Source organism: Carassius gibelio, chromosome A13 (genome assembly GCF_023724105.1).
Source record: "Carassius gibelio isolate Cgi1373 ecotype wild population from Czech Republic chromosome A13, carGib1.2-hapl.c, whole genome shotgun sequence".
Taxonomy (NCBI): Eukaryota; Metazoa; Chordata; class Actinopteri; order Cypriniformes; family Cyprinidae; genus Carassius; species Carassius gibelio.
Genome location: NC_068383.1, coordinates 2,198,098 through 2,218,769, shown reverse-complemented (window position 1 = coordinate 2,218,769; position 20,672 = coordinate 2,198,098). Strand labels below are relative to the sequence as shown.

The 20,672-nt window shown below is 36.0% G+C and overlaps 1 protein-coding gene across 2 annotated transcripts in view; it reads right to left on the bottom strand.

Annotated features, from left to right (window-relative positions):
- The window catches only part of LOC128025863 (AT-rich interactive domain-containing protein 4B), a 58,432-nt gene extending 38,020 nt beyond the window's left edge, over positions 1-20,412 (bottom strand). For both annotated transcript variants that reach the window (XR_008186275.1, XM_052612433.1), the window contains exons 1-2: positions 20,104-20,412; positions 15,615-15,674 (exon numbers count right to left, since the gene is read on the bottom strand). Coding sequence is in view for 1 of the 2 variants with exons in the window: in XM_052612433.1 (XP_052468393.1) it covers positions 15,615-15,620 (6 nt within the window). In the remaining variant the exon portion in view is untranslated. The remainder of the gene's footprint in view (positions 1-15,614; positions 15,675-20,103) is intronic.
- Positions 20,413-20,672: the final 260 nt, after the last annotated feature.

The window sequence follows — 20,672 nt, the reverse complement described above, 5'->3', positions numbered from 1 at the left end:
AAACATTTGTGCATGCATAAAGAATTGCTTTGCAATCGCGAGGTGCTTCTGCTTGTTACTAACTGTGAACAAATACTCAGTCTGTTCATGCAACAGTTGCATCAGACTTCAGCAGAGAAAGTGAATAGTTAGAACAGAAATCCCCATCACACTAGCTCTAAAGCCTCAGTAAATTCAAGCCAGCTGCTCCATTTAAATTCCCATCTTAAACAAACCCACGACAAACCACTGACTGCCAGATGACAAGATCCTTACACCACAGAAGAGCTGATGATCACATGACGAACACCATGATAACATGTGCTTTCTGCTGTTTAACCAGATGTAAAGCACGCAGTCAAACACAGCTGCACTAAATGCTTTGGAATGACCACAGAAGATAAGACATTAACATCAAGCATTTCTGCTAACGCCAGTCATTACATCGGCTCAACAAGAGGGTTTCCTCAACATACAATTAATCAAAGAAACACATAACGGACAGATCTGATTCACACAGTCATCGAAAACAAGAGAAACTTCACTGAATGTGGCTGATAGCAGAGCTGTGATTTCATAACCGTTAGCACTGTAAAGAACTTAATACACAAATTAATACAGTGTACAGGACTGTTGTATAATTTCTGCAAAATTCAGTGTAAAACTATTTAAACACGCAGAAATTCCACTGCCTTTCAATTAAATAAATAATTTGAGTATAATTAAAAATATATAAATTAGTAGCAATTAGACAGACAGACAATGTCAGCATAGTTTTTTGTATTTTATTTCAGTTTTAATTATTTTACTGCAATAAGTTTAACTAAATGAAAAGGAGACATGTTGCATAACTGGGAAAAAAATTACAATTCATTTATTATGGTTTTGTTAACCATAATAACCCTTTTTAGACATTAATATTTATGATATTTTCCGATTTTTTAAATTCTCAATTTGTCATTGTATCAACATAATTCCAAAAAACTTACATCGCTGACTCTGCTTATATGCTTATCTGACTAAATGTAATTATTTTTATTTTTAACGTTATGTAAAAATAATTTATTTGTATATAATTGAATTTTTTATTATTATCATCACTACAAACAAAATAATATAATAATGAACCTTTGAACAATTGGTGCAATCTACACAACTACATAAAAATACTAAACCAACCAACGTGACCAACATATTTGATTCATATAATGTGCATCTTTGATTATACATTGGCATATGATCAACCAGTCAGTGAAGAGACTGATGCACAGTTCAATAAGAGAGTCAGATTAATTCTTAATAATTAATCAATAACTGTTCTGATTGATTCAAGTCTTTAGGATTCACACAAAAAAATGGCCGATTATGAAGCACTGAACAGAATGAAAATCTGGTACTGTTGTCAACTTTGAACATTTTAAGTGAATTTTCAGTAAATATGCAGCTGATATTCCGTCAAATGCATGATATACTTCCACACTTCTCCGATGGTTCCTGTGCGATCGCTCGGCGAGCTGCAGATCGTCACAAACTCTTTCTCAGTCTCCAGAAGGAACGGCAGCGCTGCCAAAGAGTGAAGTACCCAGCATGCTCTGCTCCGCTGGCCCATCCTGTGGCTCTCAGCCTGACGGGGCACCAGCAGACACACCACAGATGTTCATTAACATCACACAAACGGCTCTAACAATCTGCCATCAGTCCTCACGCGCTCCAGAGAAACAGAAACAACAGTCAGCTCTCCAGAGCAGCACCAAGACACCCACAAAACACTGAACACGGGGAAGCGTGTCATTTTTATACTGTGCACAGGCGCACGGTTTCATCTACTACACATGCTGAAGCATGCACAACGCTCTTACTACAGTATATGAGGACATAAACACAATCTTCATCTCCAGAGAGCCACTTTATCAGCGTTTGACCTTTTCATTTGACTAAAACTACTGTCATATCATATACACACAGAAACTGAAAGGTCTTTACTGCAGCACTTCAAAATAAAAGTCTGCTTTCACTTATTTATTTCGCTATTTTACAGTTTTTCTAAATGTAATAATGATAATAATAATGACTTAAGGAACAATCGCACAATTTGTCATCTATGTTGTAAATATAACAGTAAACCTCTGTTGTGCAGCACGTTGTTTGCCCCCCAAAAATGAAAGGGTTTAATTTATTTGATTATGAAAAGATAAATTAATGTTTTATGCTTTTGATTAGGAGCATATTTAAAATAAACAAAACAGAATTTCCAAAAAAAAAAAAAAAAAAAATCATAGGGCCCTATTATTGTAAAGAAATTAATCAATTAAATTGTTTTTTATGAATTCAATTAATTAGACATGTTTTTGATTAAAACATTAAAATGGAATAAAAAAAAAAAATAAGAATTTATAAAAAAAAATATATAAAACAGCTTTTAAATTGTATAGGCTTCATGATTTTAATTAATTAGACTTGCTTTTTGATTAAAAAACAAATTAAATTGAATTCAGGAGAGAAAAAAGCAATCTGGAAAAAAATACAAATTAAATAAACATTTTTGTGGGGAAAAAAAGTAACCGATTTCATACGGTCCTACAAAATGTGCAGAATAGAACCAGGGCATCCCATAATGCACTGTGCTCGACATGACTTTCCATTCATAAACAACAATGAACTAGGGCTGAAACGATTCCTCGAGTAACTCGAGTTACTCGATTACAAAAAATGATCGAGGCAAATTCCTCTGCCTCGAAGCCTCTTTTAATGATTTTTTAATGTGACACATTGCGTTTACGTCACCCACAAAGTGGAAGGAGACGCAAGCGCTGCATCCGAGATACTGCAAGGAGTCAGCAGTGTTTTGATTAGAGCGCGCGGGCAAACGTGAAGAGAACGTCGTGGCGTGTGTCCATTGCAAGATAGAGCTGGCATACAACAACTAGGGCCATATGATTTCCGCGATGCAGAAAACGCGGAGGGAATCGCGGAATCCAGTCATAAAAACGGAGTTTAACGGAGTTTAACAGTTTAATGCGGAATGGCACGAAATTTGACAAATTGTGAATGAATTAATCAAAAATAGGTCATTGCACTTACATCAAATCAAATATGGACTAATATCTGTAAATATTAAGCCGGAACAGTCTATTTAAATATGAATCCTGCATGTTCTGTGTGTCTCTGTTAATGAATGGAGCAGAAGCGCGAGTTCCTTTATCACACACACCTAAGCGCGCATGCTGTCTCACTAAATAAGGACGTGAACACATGAACAACATCTCCAGAACTGCACTGACAGTCACTTCATGAGCATTTGACCGTTGTCACATCACAATACAAAGAACTGTAAAGGTACGTCGACCCGTCAAAATAAAAGTCCGTTTTTTTTAAGGTTTAATCACACAACATTTCTTCCATGTTTTATTTTTAATAGTAAATCCCCTTTGTTTACCAAAAAGTTAAGTTTGCTTAATTTTTAATAATTAAAAGATAAATTAAATTAATGTTTTATGTGTTTAATGTTTAATGTGCATCTCAGAAAATGCTTTATTTTAAACCCCAACTGAATGGCACTTAAATGAACTTAATTCATCTGTCAACTTTATTGTCATTGTTCACATTAGGAGTACAGACAGAGAAACAATGGGTAATAATTAAATTTTTATTTTAATGTATGCAATGCATTTTATGCATTTAAAAAGTAAAAAAAAAAATCTAAAAAAGGAAACTTAATTGTTCATTTTAAGAGCCCCAGGAGTCTTATTTTCTCTCGCATAAATAATATTGCACTTTAATTAAGCAAAAACACATTTTATCCGATTACTCGATTAATCGATGGAATTTTTGGTAGAATACTCGATTACTAAAATATTCGATAGCTACAGCCCTACAATGAACTACTGTAACGATACTTAAATGTTTATCTCTGCATAATGCAACTACATACAGCTATAGATTTACATTTACAGAGTTAGCACACTTTTATTAAAAGAGAAACAAAAGCAACTAGATTAGGAAGCAAGACAAAAACTGCTGCTTTTTTAAAATATCACTCTTGCACTGCAAATATAGCTAGTGTATTCAGAAAGTCAGCCTACAAAGGGTTTAGTTACGGTTGTCTGCCATATGACGTAATTTAATAATTTACAACAGGAAAACCTCACTTTAAGTATCAGATCAGGAGCTTTTGATTTAGTAAGCACTTACTAGGGCTTGATCTGTGGTGTCTGATAAATGATGGTAAGAGATGTTCAGCCTCAGAAACCCATTTCGGTGAATTTGGACACAGATAGTGACCACCTGGAGATGTGTGAGATCTGAAGGTCAGGAGGCTTACACTGGAGCTTCTGGCTTCATTCACTCAAAGCTCTTGAGGTGCTTTCAGCTCATGCATGATGAGAGCGAACATCCACTTCAAGAAGAGTTCATTTCAGACGTTTTACTTTCAAAAATCCTTTGAATCCCCTTCAGTGAGGTGAGCAGAAAAGAACGCACTGGCGTCGAGCAACCGAGGATCCAAAACCGGGTTCATGAGCATTACATCATCATCATTTTTCCTCCTTTTTAAAACTTTAAAGATCAGACACTAATCGAACTGGTGATGCATGGAAACAAGAGCTTGAATAGTTTGGGAAAGGGCTAAATTATATTGGAAAAACTGATGATATTTAGATTTTCTGCAATATGAAATACAGTAATTTTCACCAAGCGACTTGAGCCTTATTTGGGAATCATTCTAGAGTCAGTAAGGTGTTTTTGGGGAGAGTGCATTTACACAGAAAATTTAAAATACTAATATAAATATATATGTGTAAATAATAATATACATTTTTTGTGCCTTAAAACAAAAATAATAAAAACAATTTAAGAAAATAAAAAAATTAATTGAATGAGCTTTCAAAATATATGAAAATAATCATTATTAAATAAAGTTCCACTATTCTCTATTCCAATTTTGATTTCAAAGTAAAAACGTTAATAACGGTGCAGAAATTGTATAAACTGCACTTAACCACATCACAATGTCCATTTAATTTTGTTCTATCATGCAGCTCTAGTTAGTTTCCTTCAAGATTTTAAGAGTTTAGCTTTAAAAATTAATTTGCACAGAAAGCATTTATTCACTTAAATTTAAAAAACGCTGGGTAGTGAATAAAAAAAAAGCCGCAATTTATAGTGGTGCATTTTCTTAAAAAATAAATCGTTTATTTCTTTCATGCTTTGTTTTTAGAATGGGATGCACGAAAAAGATGCAATGCTCAAACAATCATTTTGCACAAATATAGGCTATATATTGTTTATATAAAAAACAATGGAAAAGAAGCAACGTTAAATGCAAAAATGCACTGTGTGTTATCCAAACCTTCAACCACTGAAACATATTAAACGCACCTGAGCTATGAGTGAAAGCATATATTTCTCAAAAACAAATATAAAAATAATTTTGTGTAATCCAGTTGTTAGAAGCAATTTTAAGACAGAACATCACATTCAAACCATTATGCATACTAGCTCATTTTTTCCAAAGACGACCAAAATGAACCGCTTGAGTATGTTCACGCATGAGGTCATTTCCCGCCACACCTCACTGGGCCTTGGCTGTCAAACACAAACACTTCAGAAGAGGCTACTGCAAAACGTGTCAACCAGCAGCGACTCTGCTTTACGTGAGCAACACAGAGCAGTTTGAAGAAACGGAGGGAAACAAGTCCCAAACATGATGGGGAAGAACTTGAGTTAAGCAATTTGTTAGACAAATAAAACGTAAAACAAAACGGAGCCGAGTTGTTGAGATGGTGCCACATTAACAGAATTTGTGTGTGCGCATGGAGATGCATTCATCAGTGATTCCAGAACTAATGTTCCAATCAGAATTTCATTGGTTTTTAGCTTTACTTTCACACACGATCACATCTGTGAGCGTCACAGTAGGAGCTCTTTAGGTGATATGAGGCTTTATTCATGGCAATTAGTCAAAACTGGCAAATCAAGTGAGTGGAAGAGGGAGTCGCAGGCACTTGATTCCAACATAAACACCTCATTAGTTGGCAGAGCCGCAGAATGTTTACATGACCATCCCTTGGCAATACGAAGCTGCGCTGGAATCTGTTCAGCTGTGGTTTCCTGAAGCCCTCCCTTGCATTTTCACACTGGGACATGAGGAAAAGTTCGGGTTTGGCAAGATCTTTGAGACCACAGCGGCCCGAATGAATGACGGATCGACTGCGTTCTGCAACAAAAGCACTGGAACAAACCGTAAGAACTCAAAAACCCTCGACTTCCCCTCTGCCTTGATGATTATTTTTGGTGTGTTTTGGTAAGATGTGATTGTAACGTGCCATAACCCTTCAAAAAATAAACTATAACAAAGAGTTACTGACTCATTTCCTTCCATTGAATTCTAAAGAAACCAATACAAAAGCACTTTCAAGCGTCGTTCTGAGACGTGAAACCGCTTCTCTGAATCTTCAAATAAAATAAAATTCGGATTAGGATGTCGGAAATGACAAATGGATATATATACAGCATTTCTGGTCTCTAGACATGACTTTACATTAATTATTAAATTATTGGCTTTTTTCACCTCATTTGAGTCTCTGCAAAGCAAAAACTTGGAAGTCTTGCCACTTGAAGTAGCATTTATACTCAACTTAAACTCAAAAACTGCTAGTGAATTTCACAAATGATGACAAACAAATGGCAAGTAACATTGAATTATTTGTGAGATTCTGAAGTAGAAAGCAAAAAGCATACTCCAGTAGCCGGTTTTATTCTTTTTATACTGTATGGTTTAGCTTTTGTTCAATTTAGTATCTAGTATTATATACTTTTGATGTATTAAAGGGACAGTTAACCAAAAAAATTGTAATTCTGTCATCGTTTACTCAAGTTGTCCCAAACCTGGATGCGTTTTCTTTGGGTGACCAAAACTAAATTGACTTCAAAGAAGATATTTTGGAGAAAACATCTGACAGAAGCCATGGATTTCCACAGTACAGAAAAATATACTCATGACAGTCAATGGCTACCATTATAAGTATAATCAGATTAGTTTGTTCTTCCATGTAACAAGTAAAGTAATGCATTACTTTTTAAATCGTTCTAGACTAAATGTCATCATCTCACTTGAACACAAACAGATGCAGTATTCTACAAACTGAATAAAGACAGATGAAATGCAAACTCGGAATATAAAGCAAACCTACAATAATTAAATGGTAAATATGCAAGCAACAGATGTGAATTTACATTTTACATTAACGTTTTGACATTAAAAACAAACATCAAGCCCAGGCCAGATTTAAAAAGTAACGCAATGGAATACTTTTCATAAAAAGTAACATAATTAGATACTTTTTTAGGGAGTAATGCAATACTGTAATGCATTACTTTAAAAGTAACTTTCCCCAACACAGAGTACACGAACATGCTTCAACATATCGCCGTTTGTTCTCAATGTTTGGAACAACGTGACTGTGAGTAAATTACAGTATTTTGGATGAACTGTCCCTTTAAAGAGTTATCTAACTCTTACCTAATTTGTTTTAGTAATCAGTTTGTTACTAACAAGTTGATAAATGACCCAACAGAGCAAATCTGTAATTCAATTGGCTTTGCTGTAAATGACAACATCAGCGCTGTTGCACTTTCATGAGTCACGCCTTTGCAGAGCGAGTATCCATTACTAACAGCTAACAAAGAACAGCACTCATGTATTTTCTGGGTCGTGCAGCCAGCGGCCTCCAAGGCAGGAGAGCGCCATTCCTCAGTCAGCACTGCGATTTGCATTCAGGAACTTCAGGCCAGCAGTGAAATGACTTCAAAATCCTGCACTGCGCTGCCAGCGTTATTACAAACGCCGCTGAAGTGAAGGTTATATAAGCTGAAACACCAGAAAAGCTATCGCAATATTGGCAACTTCATGCATGGGGAAAACAGTTCCTCGCATTGGCTGTTTCACAGCTTTTCGATTCACCTTCCTCTGCTGGGGTGGAAAAATCTCCCCTGCCGTCCACCGCCTGATTAAACACATGTGTTCGGACGGCCAGAGAAAACATCGAGCTGCTCTGTCCTCTGACTAAGAGCATGTCAACAATGGAAGAGCGAAGAAACACTGATAGCATGGAAGACACTGCACCAACAAATACAAAAATATTCATAAAACAGTTCTGGTCCAACAAAACAGATACTAGCTGGTAATTTTAAAGGGGGGGGGGGTGAAATGCTATTTCATGCATACTGAGTTTTTTACACTGTTAAAGAGTTGGATTCCCATGCTAAACATGGACAAAGTTTCAAAAATTAAGTTGTACGTTTGAAGGAGTATTTTTGTTCCAAAAAAAGCTCTTCCGGTTTGCCACAAGTTTCGGAAAGTTTTTTTCGAGTATGGCTCTGTGTGACGTTAGATGGAGCGGAATTTCCTTATATGGGTCCTGAGGCACTTCTGCCGGAAGAGCGCGCGCTCCAGTATAGCAGAGCACTGAGAGCACAACAGACTTCACTGATCAGAGCGAGAGCGTCGCCAAATGTCACAAAAGTGTGTTTTTGGTTGCCAGGGCAAGACAACCCTGCACAGATTACCAAAAGAGAAACAGCATTAAGGGACCAGTGGATGGAGTTTATTTTTACAGAGCATCAACAGAGTTGTGCAAGTGTTTGTGTTTGTTCCCTGCTTTTCGAAGATGCTTGTTTTACAAAAATGGCCCAGTTTGACGACGGATTTTCGTATCGTTTATTTCTTAAGGATGATGCAATCCCAACGAAAAAGGGTCACGATTGTGTGTTGGAACCGCAGGCGGTGAGTAAAACTGCTTCAAATATCTCTGCCTCCTTGTTAGTGCGTCCCCTCCCCTCCCAGAGACCCGGGTTCGAGCCCCGCTTGGAGCGAGTCGTTGCTGCTGCTGCTCTCGTTCAGTTTCAGCCTCTGGATCTGATTCTGGATCATAAATAAACGGCTGAATCTGACTGTAAGCCATGGTTTGTTTTGGATGATGGTTTTTTCCTCACGGTAATGTCACAGCTTCCTAACGCTCTCAACGCAAAAGCCTACTGGCGCTCGTGATTCTTTAGCTCCGCCCACACGTCACGCCTCCAGCCACTCGTGTTTTTCCGGGAAAAATCGGTACAGACTGTCTTTCTCTTATGAATATAATAAAACTAAAGACTTTTTGGAGTTATGAAGGATGCAGTACTACTCTATAGGTACTCAAGATTAACAGGAGATTGAGTGAAAACGAGCATTTCACCCCCCCCCCCCTTTAAGTAACTACAACAGAATGTTTATTATATATTAAATTATGAAACTGATTATTCAAATTTCGAAATCTGATTAGATGAGCCATTTTTGTTAACTTTTAAAAAACAAGGGGGGTCTGAATTTGAAGTCAAAAATAACTGAAGGTCATTATTATTATTATTATTATTTTGTGGAAAATCATTTGGAAAATTGTGGCAACTGCAAATAAGTAAATGGCACTAATATAAATAAATACATTAATGCATGAATAAATAAATGAAGGAACTTATGCTCAGAGTGATGCAAAAAATAAATACAATTATTTTATTAATAGAATTTTTATTTTATTTTAACATTAGCAGTAACTTAAGGGTGAGGTCCCTAATCGAAAGGTCACAAGAACATTCTGGGAAAAATGTGTATAGATATGACACTTGTGTGTTGAACATTAATGACTGTTCTAATTATCCTTTTTTTGATTAGATATTTTGGTCATGTCATCCTGCCCTACTGCTAAAAACAAAGAAAAAAAAACATACAATTAATATCAAGTAAATGGTTTTATTTATTAACATTAATGTTTATATTTATACTGTATATATCTTTACAGTTCATTAGTTTAACTGAGGGATGTCAACTTGAAAATAGAGTATATTAATGTATTATAAAATGTGCGTTTAAAGACTGAATAGTTCAGACTATTAGTGAACCAAACTTGTCCTTTTCTGAAGTCAGAAGTTCATGTGGCAAATCTTGAAAAGAAAAGCACACTTTGTGGTGAACATGCGGGAACAGTGTTGAGCTGGTTCATTAATCCACAGTTTAGTTCAGTTAAGTCTGTTTCTGGCTTCAACATCAAACACGGTGATTAACAAGAACACAAGGCCAGCCAGCTTCCTCAGAACCACAAAATCTGTCAAACATGCCCCCCACCATCACAACCCGACACAAAAATCTGTTCAGTTTCTATGAATCACGACCTCATCTCACGGAGAACCTCGTCACGTTCATTCATCAGCGACTGAAAAACAACACTGGAGGTTTCTGCAGGGTTAGAAATTAACCAGAGCTCGGGGCAAAAACACCAGCGGGGTGACAAAAATACACTGGATATTCAAAACATGTGGATAAAAATAAAAAATAGGTCCCACTCTAAATGAATACCTGCTTTTTTTTTATCTGTAAGTTTAAGTAATAGTGCACCCAAAAATTTGCTCAAAATCTGCTCACCTTCAGGCCATCCAAGATCTTGGATTTGGAGAAATGTAACATTGCATCAGTGTCTCATCAACGGATGCGCTGCAATGAATGGGTGCCGTCAGAATGAGAGCAGATAAAAACATCACAATAATCCACAGCACTCCAGTCCATCAGTGAACATCTGGAGAAGACAAAAGCTGAAACACATCCAGCATTATAGAGTCTAAGATCCATAATAACACTTCCTCCAGTGAAAAAGTGTTCTGGTCTAAATCAGGAGAGAAATCTGCACAGATCAAGTACTGTTTACAAAACAGCTAAAAAATATGTGTCTGGATTTTAACGACAGGAGATGCACTTTTTCACTGGAGGAAGTGTTATTATGAATTATAGACTATGTATTTGAGTTAAAATCATCTTAATGCTGGATTTGTTTCATCTTTTGTCTTCTCCAGATGTTCTCTGATGGACTGGAGTGCTGTGGATTATTGTGATGTTTTTATCTCCTCTCATTCTGACGGCACCCATTCACTGCAGAGCAACTGATGCAATGCTACATTTCTCCAAATCTGATGATGACACAAACTCTTCCTAATCTTGCATGGAATAAGCATGAGTACATTCATCAAATTTGTATTCTGAATGATGCAATGCTTTAATATTCAAACAATACCATCACTATGGCTCATTTTCAATTTCTCATGCTTTATTAAAACTTCATCGGGGTTTCAATATCTGAGCTTTTACTTGACATGCCAAATCAATAACTCATAAAAAAAACATGCGCAACAAAAAGGCACAAAGTAACGACTCCATGAATGTGCACGGGTGCTTTAAATAGGATGAAATCTGACACGTAAAACAGCATGCTAATGTCAAGGAAAATATTCAATTAGTCAAGACAAACACTGAAACTGGTTGATAGACAGAGATGAGCTCCAGCACTTCAGCAGCTCGATGTGTGTCAGACGTGAAAGCAAACAAGGGTTAGGAGCAGGTCGCCTGCGGAGGGAAACACTAGCGGTCTTCTGTGTCACGCTTTAGAAATAGAAACAGCCAAGAGATGTCCGTCTCTCCACCTACACTAAATCAGCCTCCTCAAAACTAGTCATTTTGAATGAAAAAGAGCCACACGTAAGAGACAAATGCGACACCGAACACAAAGACAAACCTCGCTGCTATTGCAATTTCAGGCATTCTGAAGTGCATTTTGGGAAAACATTCAAAGCAAGAACCAAACAATACTCTTATCTAACCATGACTGGGCTTATTCACCAAGTAAAGGACATGGAGGGGAATGCAAGGAAGACTTACGCTTTAAAGCCTCTCTTTGTTGTGCTGCTCAATACTTTCAACTGGTGAACTAGAACTGTTGCTGACCTATCTGAGCATGCAATAAAAAAGAGGTTTGGGTTTGCATCTTGAGGCAAAGTATTATTAAATAGAAAATGAATGAAATCATTTATTCTAGGAGGTTTGCAGGAAAAACTCAGAGACAATTCAAGAATACCATTGCTTTTAATTTAATTGTATGTACAGTAAAAGCATTTAAAATGTTTAATTAATAATAATAATAATAATAATTCATAATAGGACCTGAGCCATATCTAGTTGTGGTGTTGTTAAATAAAGTTGTTCAATTTTAAGTAACTAAAATGTAAGCAAACTTAAAAGCATTAAAAAAAACCCATTTTCGTTCCTTGAAATAACTGCCACAGTAACATTTCTCAGCTGAATTTAGTTTAACTTGATGTACCAAAATGACTAAAACTAATAAAAAAAATAAAAAAAACCATATAGACAAAGAAAAAAAAGAAAAAAATTAAATGACAAAAAAAAAACCACACAAAACTGTAGATAAAAATAAAATAAACTGAAAACATAAAAATAAAAACTGATACAAAATATTAATAATTTTTTTAAAAATATAAATAAAAACTATTTAAACTAAAGTGAAATTACAAATTTTTTTGTTAACATTTAATATTTAGTTAATTGAAGTTAAGTGTGTTATGTAAATATTTACAATGGAAAAACGTGAAAATTCAAAAATGTTTCCTTGAAACAAAAACTAATAAAAAATCAAAACACACAAAAAAAAAATTGTATAAAAATATAAACAGATTAAAATAAACACAAATATCCAAACAAAAGCCAATTCAAAATATGAATAAATACTAAAACATTATAGCTATAAATAATACTAAATTAATAAAGAGACACCCTAGCAACTCCTTAGCAGTGTCCAAACAACAACACTGATCACCTTAGCAACCACCCAGAACATCCTACAGCTTCACGGCAATACGTCCCAAATCACGTACTTATGCACGATTCTGTGTCACTTCTGTACTCTGGACGCAGCTGATGTGACTTCTACAAACACTTACATTTTCTTTAAAAACCTTTGTTTTGCTGGATGCAGTCCAGTAACCTCTTATCACATTTCTGCTTAACACATGCACATAAACAGCTCCACTTTATAGAGTCCTCAGATGTGTTATTTACATTTTAAGAGCCAAAAACAGCAGATAAATGTCCGTGTGCCATCTTCATTGGTCCACGGTGCTACATTCAGTCGCAGAGTCAGCGTTTCTCAACACAAGGTGAAATGAAACTCTTCTCAGAATTGAGATATGAGCACATCCAGAGCGATGTTACCGTGTTCTGTGGAGTAGGGCGCCTTGTAAGGGCACTGTAAAGTGAGATAAACACCAGTCTTGTTGGCCATTTCTCGTATTATTGTGTCAGGCGGTGGGAAGAACATCTTTTAATTAGCACAGACCCTGGCACTGCCAGTCTCCCTCACAGCGCTCAAATGACTAAGGATGTGATGTAATGTCATATAATTACATGCCAAGACACTACAAGAACCGATGGAGCTCTCTCAGCTGGCTACAGATCTGATCGAGCTCTGGACAGTTTGTTATCTGCTGCATACTGCTAGAAAAAAGGCAAGTGAAGACTGTACCTGCAGCTATACCACTCGCCGGAGTGCAAGGATGCCTGAAAACGACAAGGAACGAGAGGATGATTCAACGACTGAGGAAGAACCAATCGCTGGATTTGCCAAAGTTTGTCAGGATAGTTGCATCACATCTTTAAATGACCCTCCAATGCTGTTTGAGACTCTCAGTAGTTGGGTTGACCGGCTAATCGCGTTTCAAGCACTAACGCAATTTTTTCTCCTCTCGATCGTCACAGATATTTGCTTACGGTTTAATTATCCTGTAAACACTGTTTTCAATTAACATGTGCATTATATTGCATTGCAAACATATTTTCACATTCGATGTTAAATTCACAATTGTTTTATATAGAATTGTTCGATAGTAATCCCTTACTTTTATCAAGGGAAAAGTATTTTAATTAGAGTAATTAATTACTTCGTAATGCATTACACCCAACACTACTATAGCTAGTAAATTAAAAATAAAAACACAAAACATTAAATATTCAGTTTTTCGCTTTAAGTCTGAGAAATAATTTACTAACTGCATTTGAATGCAGATTATGAAGTCTAATTTGGACCAACTTTTATCCCCAACCGGGCTAATTACTGTGATATATCTCATTTAAAGCCACAATGACATGCAAAGACAAAACATTGCGTAACTCACGTTGACTTTGTAGATTCTTTGTATAAAAAGTGATTTAAAGTACTTCTACTAAATGGCTGCAAGTGTCTACAGACAAGAGCTGATGCTGTTAAAGTGTTGATATAGATGTAGAGGGTTAGCACTGAAGCGATTTGAACTTTTACTGCAATGTACCGAGACATCTAGCGTTTGAGAATCTATGCAAGCGAGACTGTTCAAAAATGCAAGTAAATAGCCAATGCTCTCACTAAAAGAGCAATACAACCTCTCAGTCAAATGAGCAGCTTGATGAACAACATGAAGAGCCTCCAAGTCATCATCATCATAAATTACTTTGCAGAACTCCACACTCTTGACCATAAAAATACCTAACTTGAATAAAAACGAAAACAGCAGACACAGAACAACATCCAATAAAATACATGTGTTCACTAAAGCAAACTATAATACTAAGGCTTCAACTTTGAAAACAAGCAATGAGCATCTTATAGAGTCAACAACTGAAGGATGCTGCATTCATCAAAAATCATCATAGCATTAAAGAATGCATTGTCTCTAGGCAGACCAAGATTACTAATGTACTAACAAATCCAAAAATACAACTAGTGCAGTTTAATCAGAACGTCTCTCCACAATTCAAACTGCAATCAAATGACAACAGCAAATATCAAACCAAGGTTTTGTCTCATTGTGACGTAACCCAACGTCTAGAGACATTTCAAGTCTTTAATCATCTGCACTACTTAGGAAATTTTATTATAATATAGAAAATATATTAATTTTTTCCCCAAATTACAGTTAATTTTTTCTGGATTCCATTTTTTCTACTGTTTTTATTTTTCCGGCCTCCTTTTTTAATGGTCAGATTACATTGTATTAATTTAAAAAGCATGTCTAATTAATTAAAATCATTAAACTTTTCAAGATATTAAAAGTTAAACAAAAAATTAAATTTTTAGAGACCTATGAAATATTTTATGTTTTACTCACGTTCTGTTTTATTGTTACCAAATTCTGTGTTTAATCATATCTTATTATATGAATTCAAATCAACTTAATTTATGACATTTATGCCCTATGAATTATTATTATTTTTAATTCTGTGTTGTGTATTTAGATTTTTCTGGTTACCAAATGAAGACATAAAACAGTAATTTAATTTATTTTTTAAACAACTGAAAAATAACTTCATTTTGGGCAATCAAATGGGGTTAACTATTAAAATTAAAACATGGAAGAAATATTGTATGATTATTATATATAAAAAATAAGTTTTATTAATTTATTAGATGATTATAGTTTTAATAAAATGCTCAGGAAGTGACTCTTTTAGAGCATGTTCATGTTATACACCATTCATCAACACATATGCAGAGCATTTAGGATTCTGATTTAAAGTCTTTTTGCGGCTTAATATTTACAAATGCAAGTCCATATCACAATTTGATTTGAGTGTAATGAACTACTTTTGATTTTAATAATTTATCCAAACTACAGTAAAGTCCATTTTTACGACTGGATTCCACAAGTCTGTCCATGTTTTCCACATCACGTAAATCATAAGTCCCAGCTCCATATCATCTCTACACAGCGGCTCTAAAGTTCAAGACCATTACCTTCATCTCCGTCCACGGTGAAGGTGATCCTCTCGAGTGTACTCTGTTTCAGATCTTCAGCTGAAAGAAATGAAAACATATTGATAATGAAAACCGGAGCAAGATGTTGAACAGACGAGGGAAAAGATTGCTTTGCAGAGATGTTTGATCCGACATTAACTAGGACAGTTGTTGAAATCTCAAATGTACACAGAAAAAGTCTATTATATTTATCCATCACACTGGGCTTTTTGATACTAGGAAATGCGAAATACTCCAGATGTACACAGAAACACGTGCCCAACAATATTCCCCAAAACTCTGCTCCAAATAGAAATGGTTCAGATTTTTTAACTTAAAATATTTTTTTAAACAAGCTGAAGATCTGGGTTGGTCATCAAATGGTTGAAAAGGTTAGTTTGCTAACTACAACCATTGTGCAATTCAAGTTTACTTATTCTTAATATCAGGTCACTGTAATAAGAGTGCTTTATACTAGTTTGCTAAAAGATCAAATAAATGACTAATAACTAAAGTTCCCAGTTGATTGCAGCGAGAGAGTGTGCAGTTAACCCAGAGGCAAAGACATCTGCAGCTGGAGATGTACATAATGCTGCAGGAAGAAACCATTAAAACTGTACGTGAGCAGTTTATAAAAACACACTTTCATTCAGCCTCAAGAACCAAATACATGATTAAATTAACATTTACATCTGCAGACGATAAAGACCAACAAGGAACGTACAACCAGTCTATTGTGCAGCGTTATTAGTCAAATTAGTTACAAAACTTGACCAATCATAATTATACAGTAACAATTAGGGGTGGGAGAAAAAAAAAATCGAATCTCTGATGCATCGCAATTGTCTCTTTAAAGATTCTGAGCTTGTTTATGGCACGTGTGCGCGCTAAAGACGCGGTGTACGGAATACGCTGAACCAAGAGAAAACATTACCGTCTACAGCCATGAGAGGGCGCTCTCGCGGCTGGAGACGGTAATGTTTTCTCTTGGTTCATGTCAAATTAATTTAGAAAAAAGTGTGACTTATAGTCCGGAAAATACGGTAGATGCATGCTGCGGTTAAATGCACTTGCATTTTCTTATACTTTTATACGAAATTGATGTACACACAGTCAGTTATGTTTTCAGGGCAGGACGAAACATCTGATATCGAAATACATCTGTGCGTGAATGCAGCCAGTTCATCAGTAATAAACAGCAATGCTGAGGGGGAAAAAAAATCCTCAACTATTGTCTGTAAACTTTCAGACACTTAAAGAACAATTATTTTAAATAAGCAATTGTTTTAAAAAATAGCTTGCTGTGCTTGTATAATAATAGTTAATTTTGCACAAAATAAATTTGATATAAAATGCATATGAAAATGTAGCCATGTGCAATAATATTGAAAACTGAGAATGTGAAGCAAAGTGATATTGAGTTGATAATGGTAATCATAACTAAACTGAATTGTGAAACCAGGGAAGATTCATACCCTATATTTTTAAGATGGCAGTATTGACAAAGAGATTCCAACTATAAAAAAAGCATATACCGTATTTTCCGCACTATTAGGCGCACTTAAAAGCCTTTAATTTTCTCAAAAAACAACATGTATATGAAAACAGTTCTAAAATAGGCCATTCATTGAAGGTACGCCTTATAATCCGGTGCGCCTTAGAGTGCGGAAAATACGGTAACTGTAATTTTGTTGAAGATGTTAAATTGTAAAAATTTATTTGCAAAGCAGAAGAATTAATTGGGGAAAAATGTAGATTAAGAATCGTTTTGGAAATGGATCGTGACTCCCAGAATCGGAATTGGACACACACATTTAGCTTTTGTTTTTGAATTGGGTTGAAATTACATAGAACTGGCCTTAAATTAAAAGATTAAAGGTAACCATGTGAAATTAAAGGCAATAACTGAATAGTTCTACAATCCAAAAAACACAATCAACACACATTCAATAAGATGTTTCTTAATCAGCATTCAGTATTTTCGTTTTAGTTTTTAAATTTGGTGAGACTAAATAAAAGTATGCTGTATAAATACATTATTCCAAAATGTTAAAATCAAATAATGTTGGTGCGAATAAAACAAAGATGCAAAGTGTTTCATTCATCCAATTAAAAAAAAATAATAATTAGGGTAATGATTCGCATCTATATTTTTTTACTTGAGCCAATGAAAACTAAATAACTTATCGTCTCAAGTAAAAAAATATAGATGTGAACCCTAACCTGTGGCCTCGGGAGACAAGACAAATATTTAATATGTATATAAAACATTAGAAATTAGATATTTAATTTTTATTTTGTGTTTGATTGTTAAAACAAAAATATTTGTTGTTTGTCTAAAAAAATTGGGTTAATTTAAAAATAAAGTGCTTAAATTAAAAAAAATATATGTTGTTCTTCGTTTTAAAAAAGGTTATAAATGTCAATAATTATCAATACCGAATGATATGAAACATTATATCATTGATACATTTTTTAGCTAGCCTTTATCGTCCATAGTAATACAATTTATATTTTATTTGATTTATATTTTGGTCATTCCTTGTCTAATCAATTACATTTCAGAGTTTCAGAGAACTTCTCAATCTCATTTTTTTTTTTTTCCAAGACAGACAAGCATAAATAGTGACGGATGCTAAAACACTAAATGTCATGGAAGTTCACTATTTTGTAAAGGAGGGTCAAGATGCCAATTTTCATCTGAGATTTCAAGCAAAATTAAAGGGGGTAAAAATTACTTTAGAAAGATGACACCGACAGCATTGTGTTATTTTTCACAGCAAAGAAATCGGTAGGTCTATTAGCAAAATGTGTTGACTTCAGCAATCTTTGCTGTATTATTTGCCAATGGTGATGGATTAAAAAAATGGGAAATGAGCTAGTGATGTAACGATTCATTCAACTCACGATTCGATTCACGATTTTGATTTTACGATTGGATTTATGATTTTTTTTTTTTTATTACAAAATGACATTTAAGAAACTTAGGAATTAAATGTGTCCTTCTATTCATTATTACTTGGGACAAAATGTTGTACATTTCTTAATGAAACTGAAATACGCCCTCTTTCCCAAACCCCGCCCTCTTTAGACATACCAGCGAAGTCAGCGCAACACGATTGACGGGGAGCGTGTTTCTGATTGGCTAAAACAAGGACAGGCCCCTCCCCCGTTTACAGAGCCTGTGGCTTTCCGTCAAAGAGATTTGTGATTTTTTTGATAACAGTCAGGTAATGGTAACATTATATTTGTGATATTTGAAGAACAAAAATAGCTTACAGCACCTTTAGGCTTTAAGGGTTTATGGCGTTTAAATGTAATGATCACGAACGGTGAGCTCTTCGCGTACACAGTTGCGGAGTCAGCAGATCAAAACAACTAGAGTTAAACTACTAGAGAAAGTTAAGCGTGGCGTTGATAAACTACAATAGTCTGCGTGCGCGTTTGCGTAACGTCGACTGCGCTACAGCATTATGACGACATTTACGTGCCAGACAAGTCGCTTTGACGTCGACATAACATCGCAACGTTCAGCGCTGTTTCGAACGTACAAAGGAACGGAATCCGCCGCCTGCTCTATATTATGTGTTGACTTCACGAAGTGGGACGATAGCGACATTGCTTTTGCGACTAAAGCCAGACACAGTCTGATGGTGAAAAAGCACGCAAACTAGACAGTTAAAATGACAAAGAACTGACGGTGTTTAAATGGAGGCTACGAAATGCTGACGGCTTGCGACACAATGAACGATCCGAACAAGGTCAACCTAAAAGGGTTTGTGTAAGTCGGTGAAATCGGACTGATTTGAGAGAATAGAAAACAAATGCGCCGCTCTGAGCCCTAACGGCAAAGTCACCTGAGACAATAACTGTCGCGTTCAGGCGTCCTAACGTCGAAATAGAGACTTTAATCTTCGTGAACGCAACTGTCTTCGCTGACAGCCATTTCTGTTCAGGCTCACAGATCCGTAGAAATCGACGAAGCTGATTCAAACGATCGCAATCAGAAACGACGTGCGGGAGAAGTTCAAAAGAGCGAGTGAAAGATTTATTGTGCTCACAATCGACGTTCATACATCTGCCCTGTCAAGACTCCCGAGATTTCAACGCTTGTTGTCGAAAAATCGCACAAAGCCTTACGTAAGGGATCCAATCTAACAAGGCAGTGTCCCCCTCATCAACCGCGGAAAGAAAGTAACGTTAGCGGAGTCTTTTTGCGAATTCCAACACAACATCAGATGAAGCCTGAAGTTGGTCAATCTTGCTGCATCGGCTAATAAAGACAATCAGAGACTCCCCCCGCCGTTTAGACGCGCTATTAACGTCGAAAACAAGGTTAGGAAAAAACCTTCAATCCACAGCTTCGCGGTCAAAACGGCGATCTGCGCGATTATTTGTTAAGAAGCGCTGATTTGGAAGCTCGACGCGGCGCGGTTCTCGCTCGCTCGATCTCCGTCTCCATTATCTGACTTGAACATGAAGGTCCTACCTGATATAACCTGCTGTTCCTGCGGTTAAATTAGTAATCCATTGGAGAATAGCGGGGAAACCATCGACAATCAGCGTTGGAAACGTCGTCCGAAAATGTAGGAAAGGATGCGAATCCGACAAAATCGCTCCTCGATCGTTTTCTGTGGTAATCCTGTCTCCGCTTCTGAAACGGACTGAAGGATACACAAACCAGGCTTGCCAGGTTTTCACAACAAAACCCGCCCAGTTGATACTCAAAACTAGCCTAGTCGCGTTTCGGGGGTTTCAACCGAAGCGAATCGCATTCCGTAGCAGATAAAATAGGGGTCTCCTGCTGAAATTCACATTTTAGTTGCTAAATATCACATTATTGCGGTCGTTTCAACCAGCGAACATAAAAAACGAAACGCGGCATCGGGGTAAAATCCGCGGACCTGGCAACACTGACACAGACCGCCCCGTTCGATTTCTATTGGACGTTGAAATCGGAGAAAACCGTTAAATCGCGAAGACACATGGGACTTGTATTTTTTAATGTGAGTTCCGCGATCACTGGGACGATGGCCCTCACAATGACGACGTGAACTA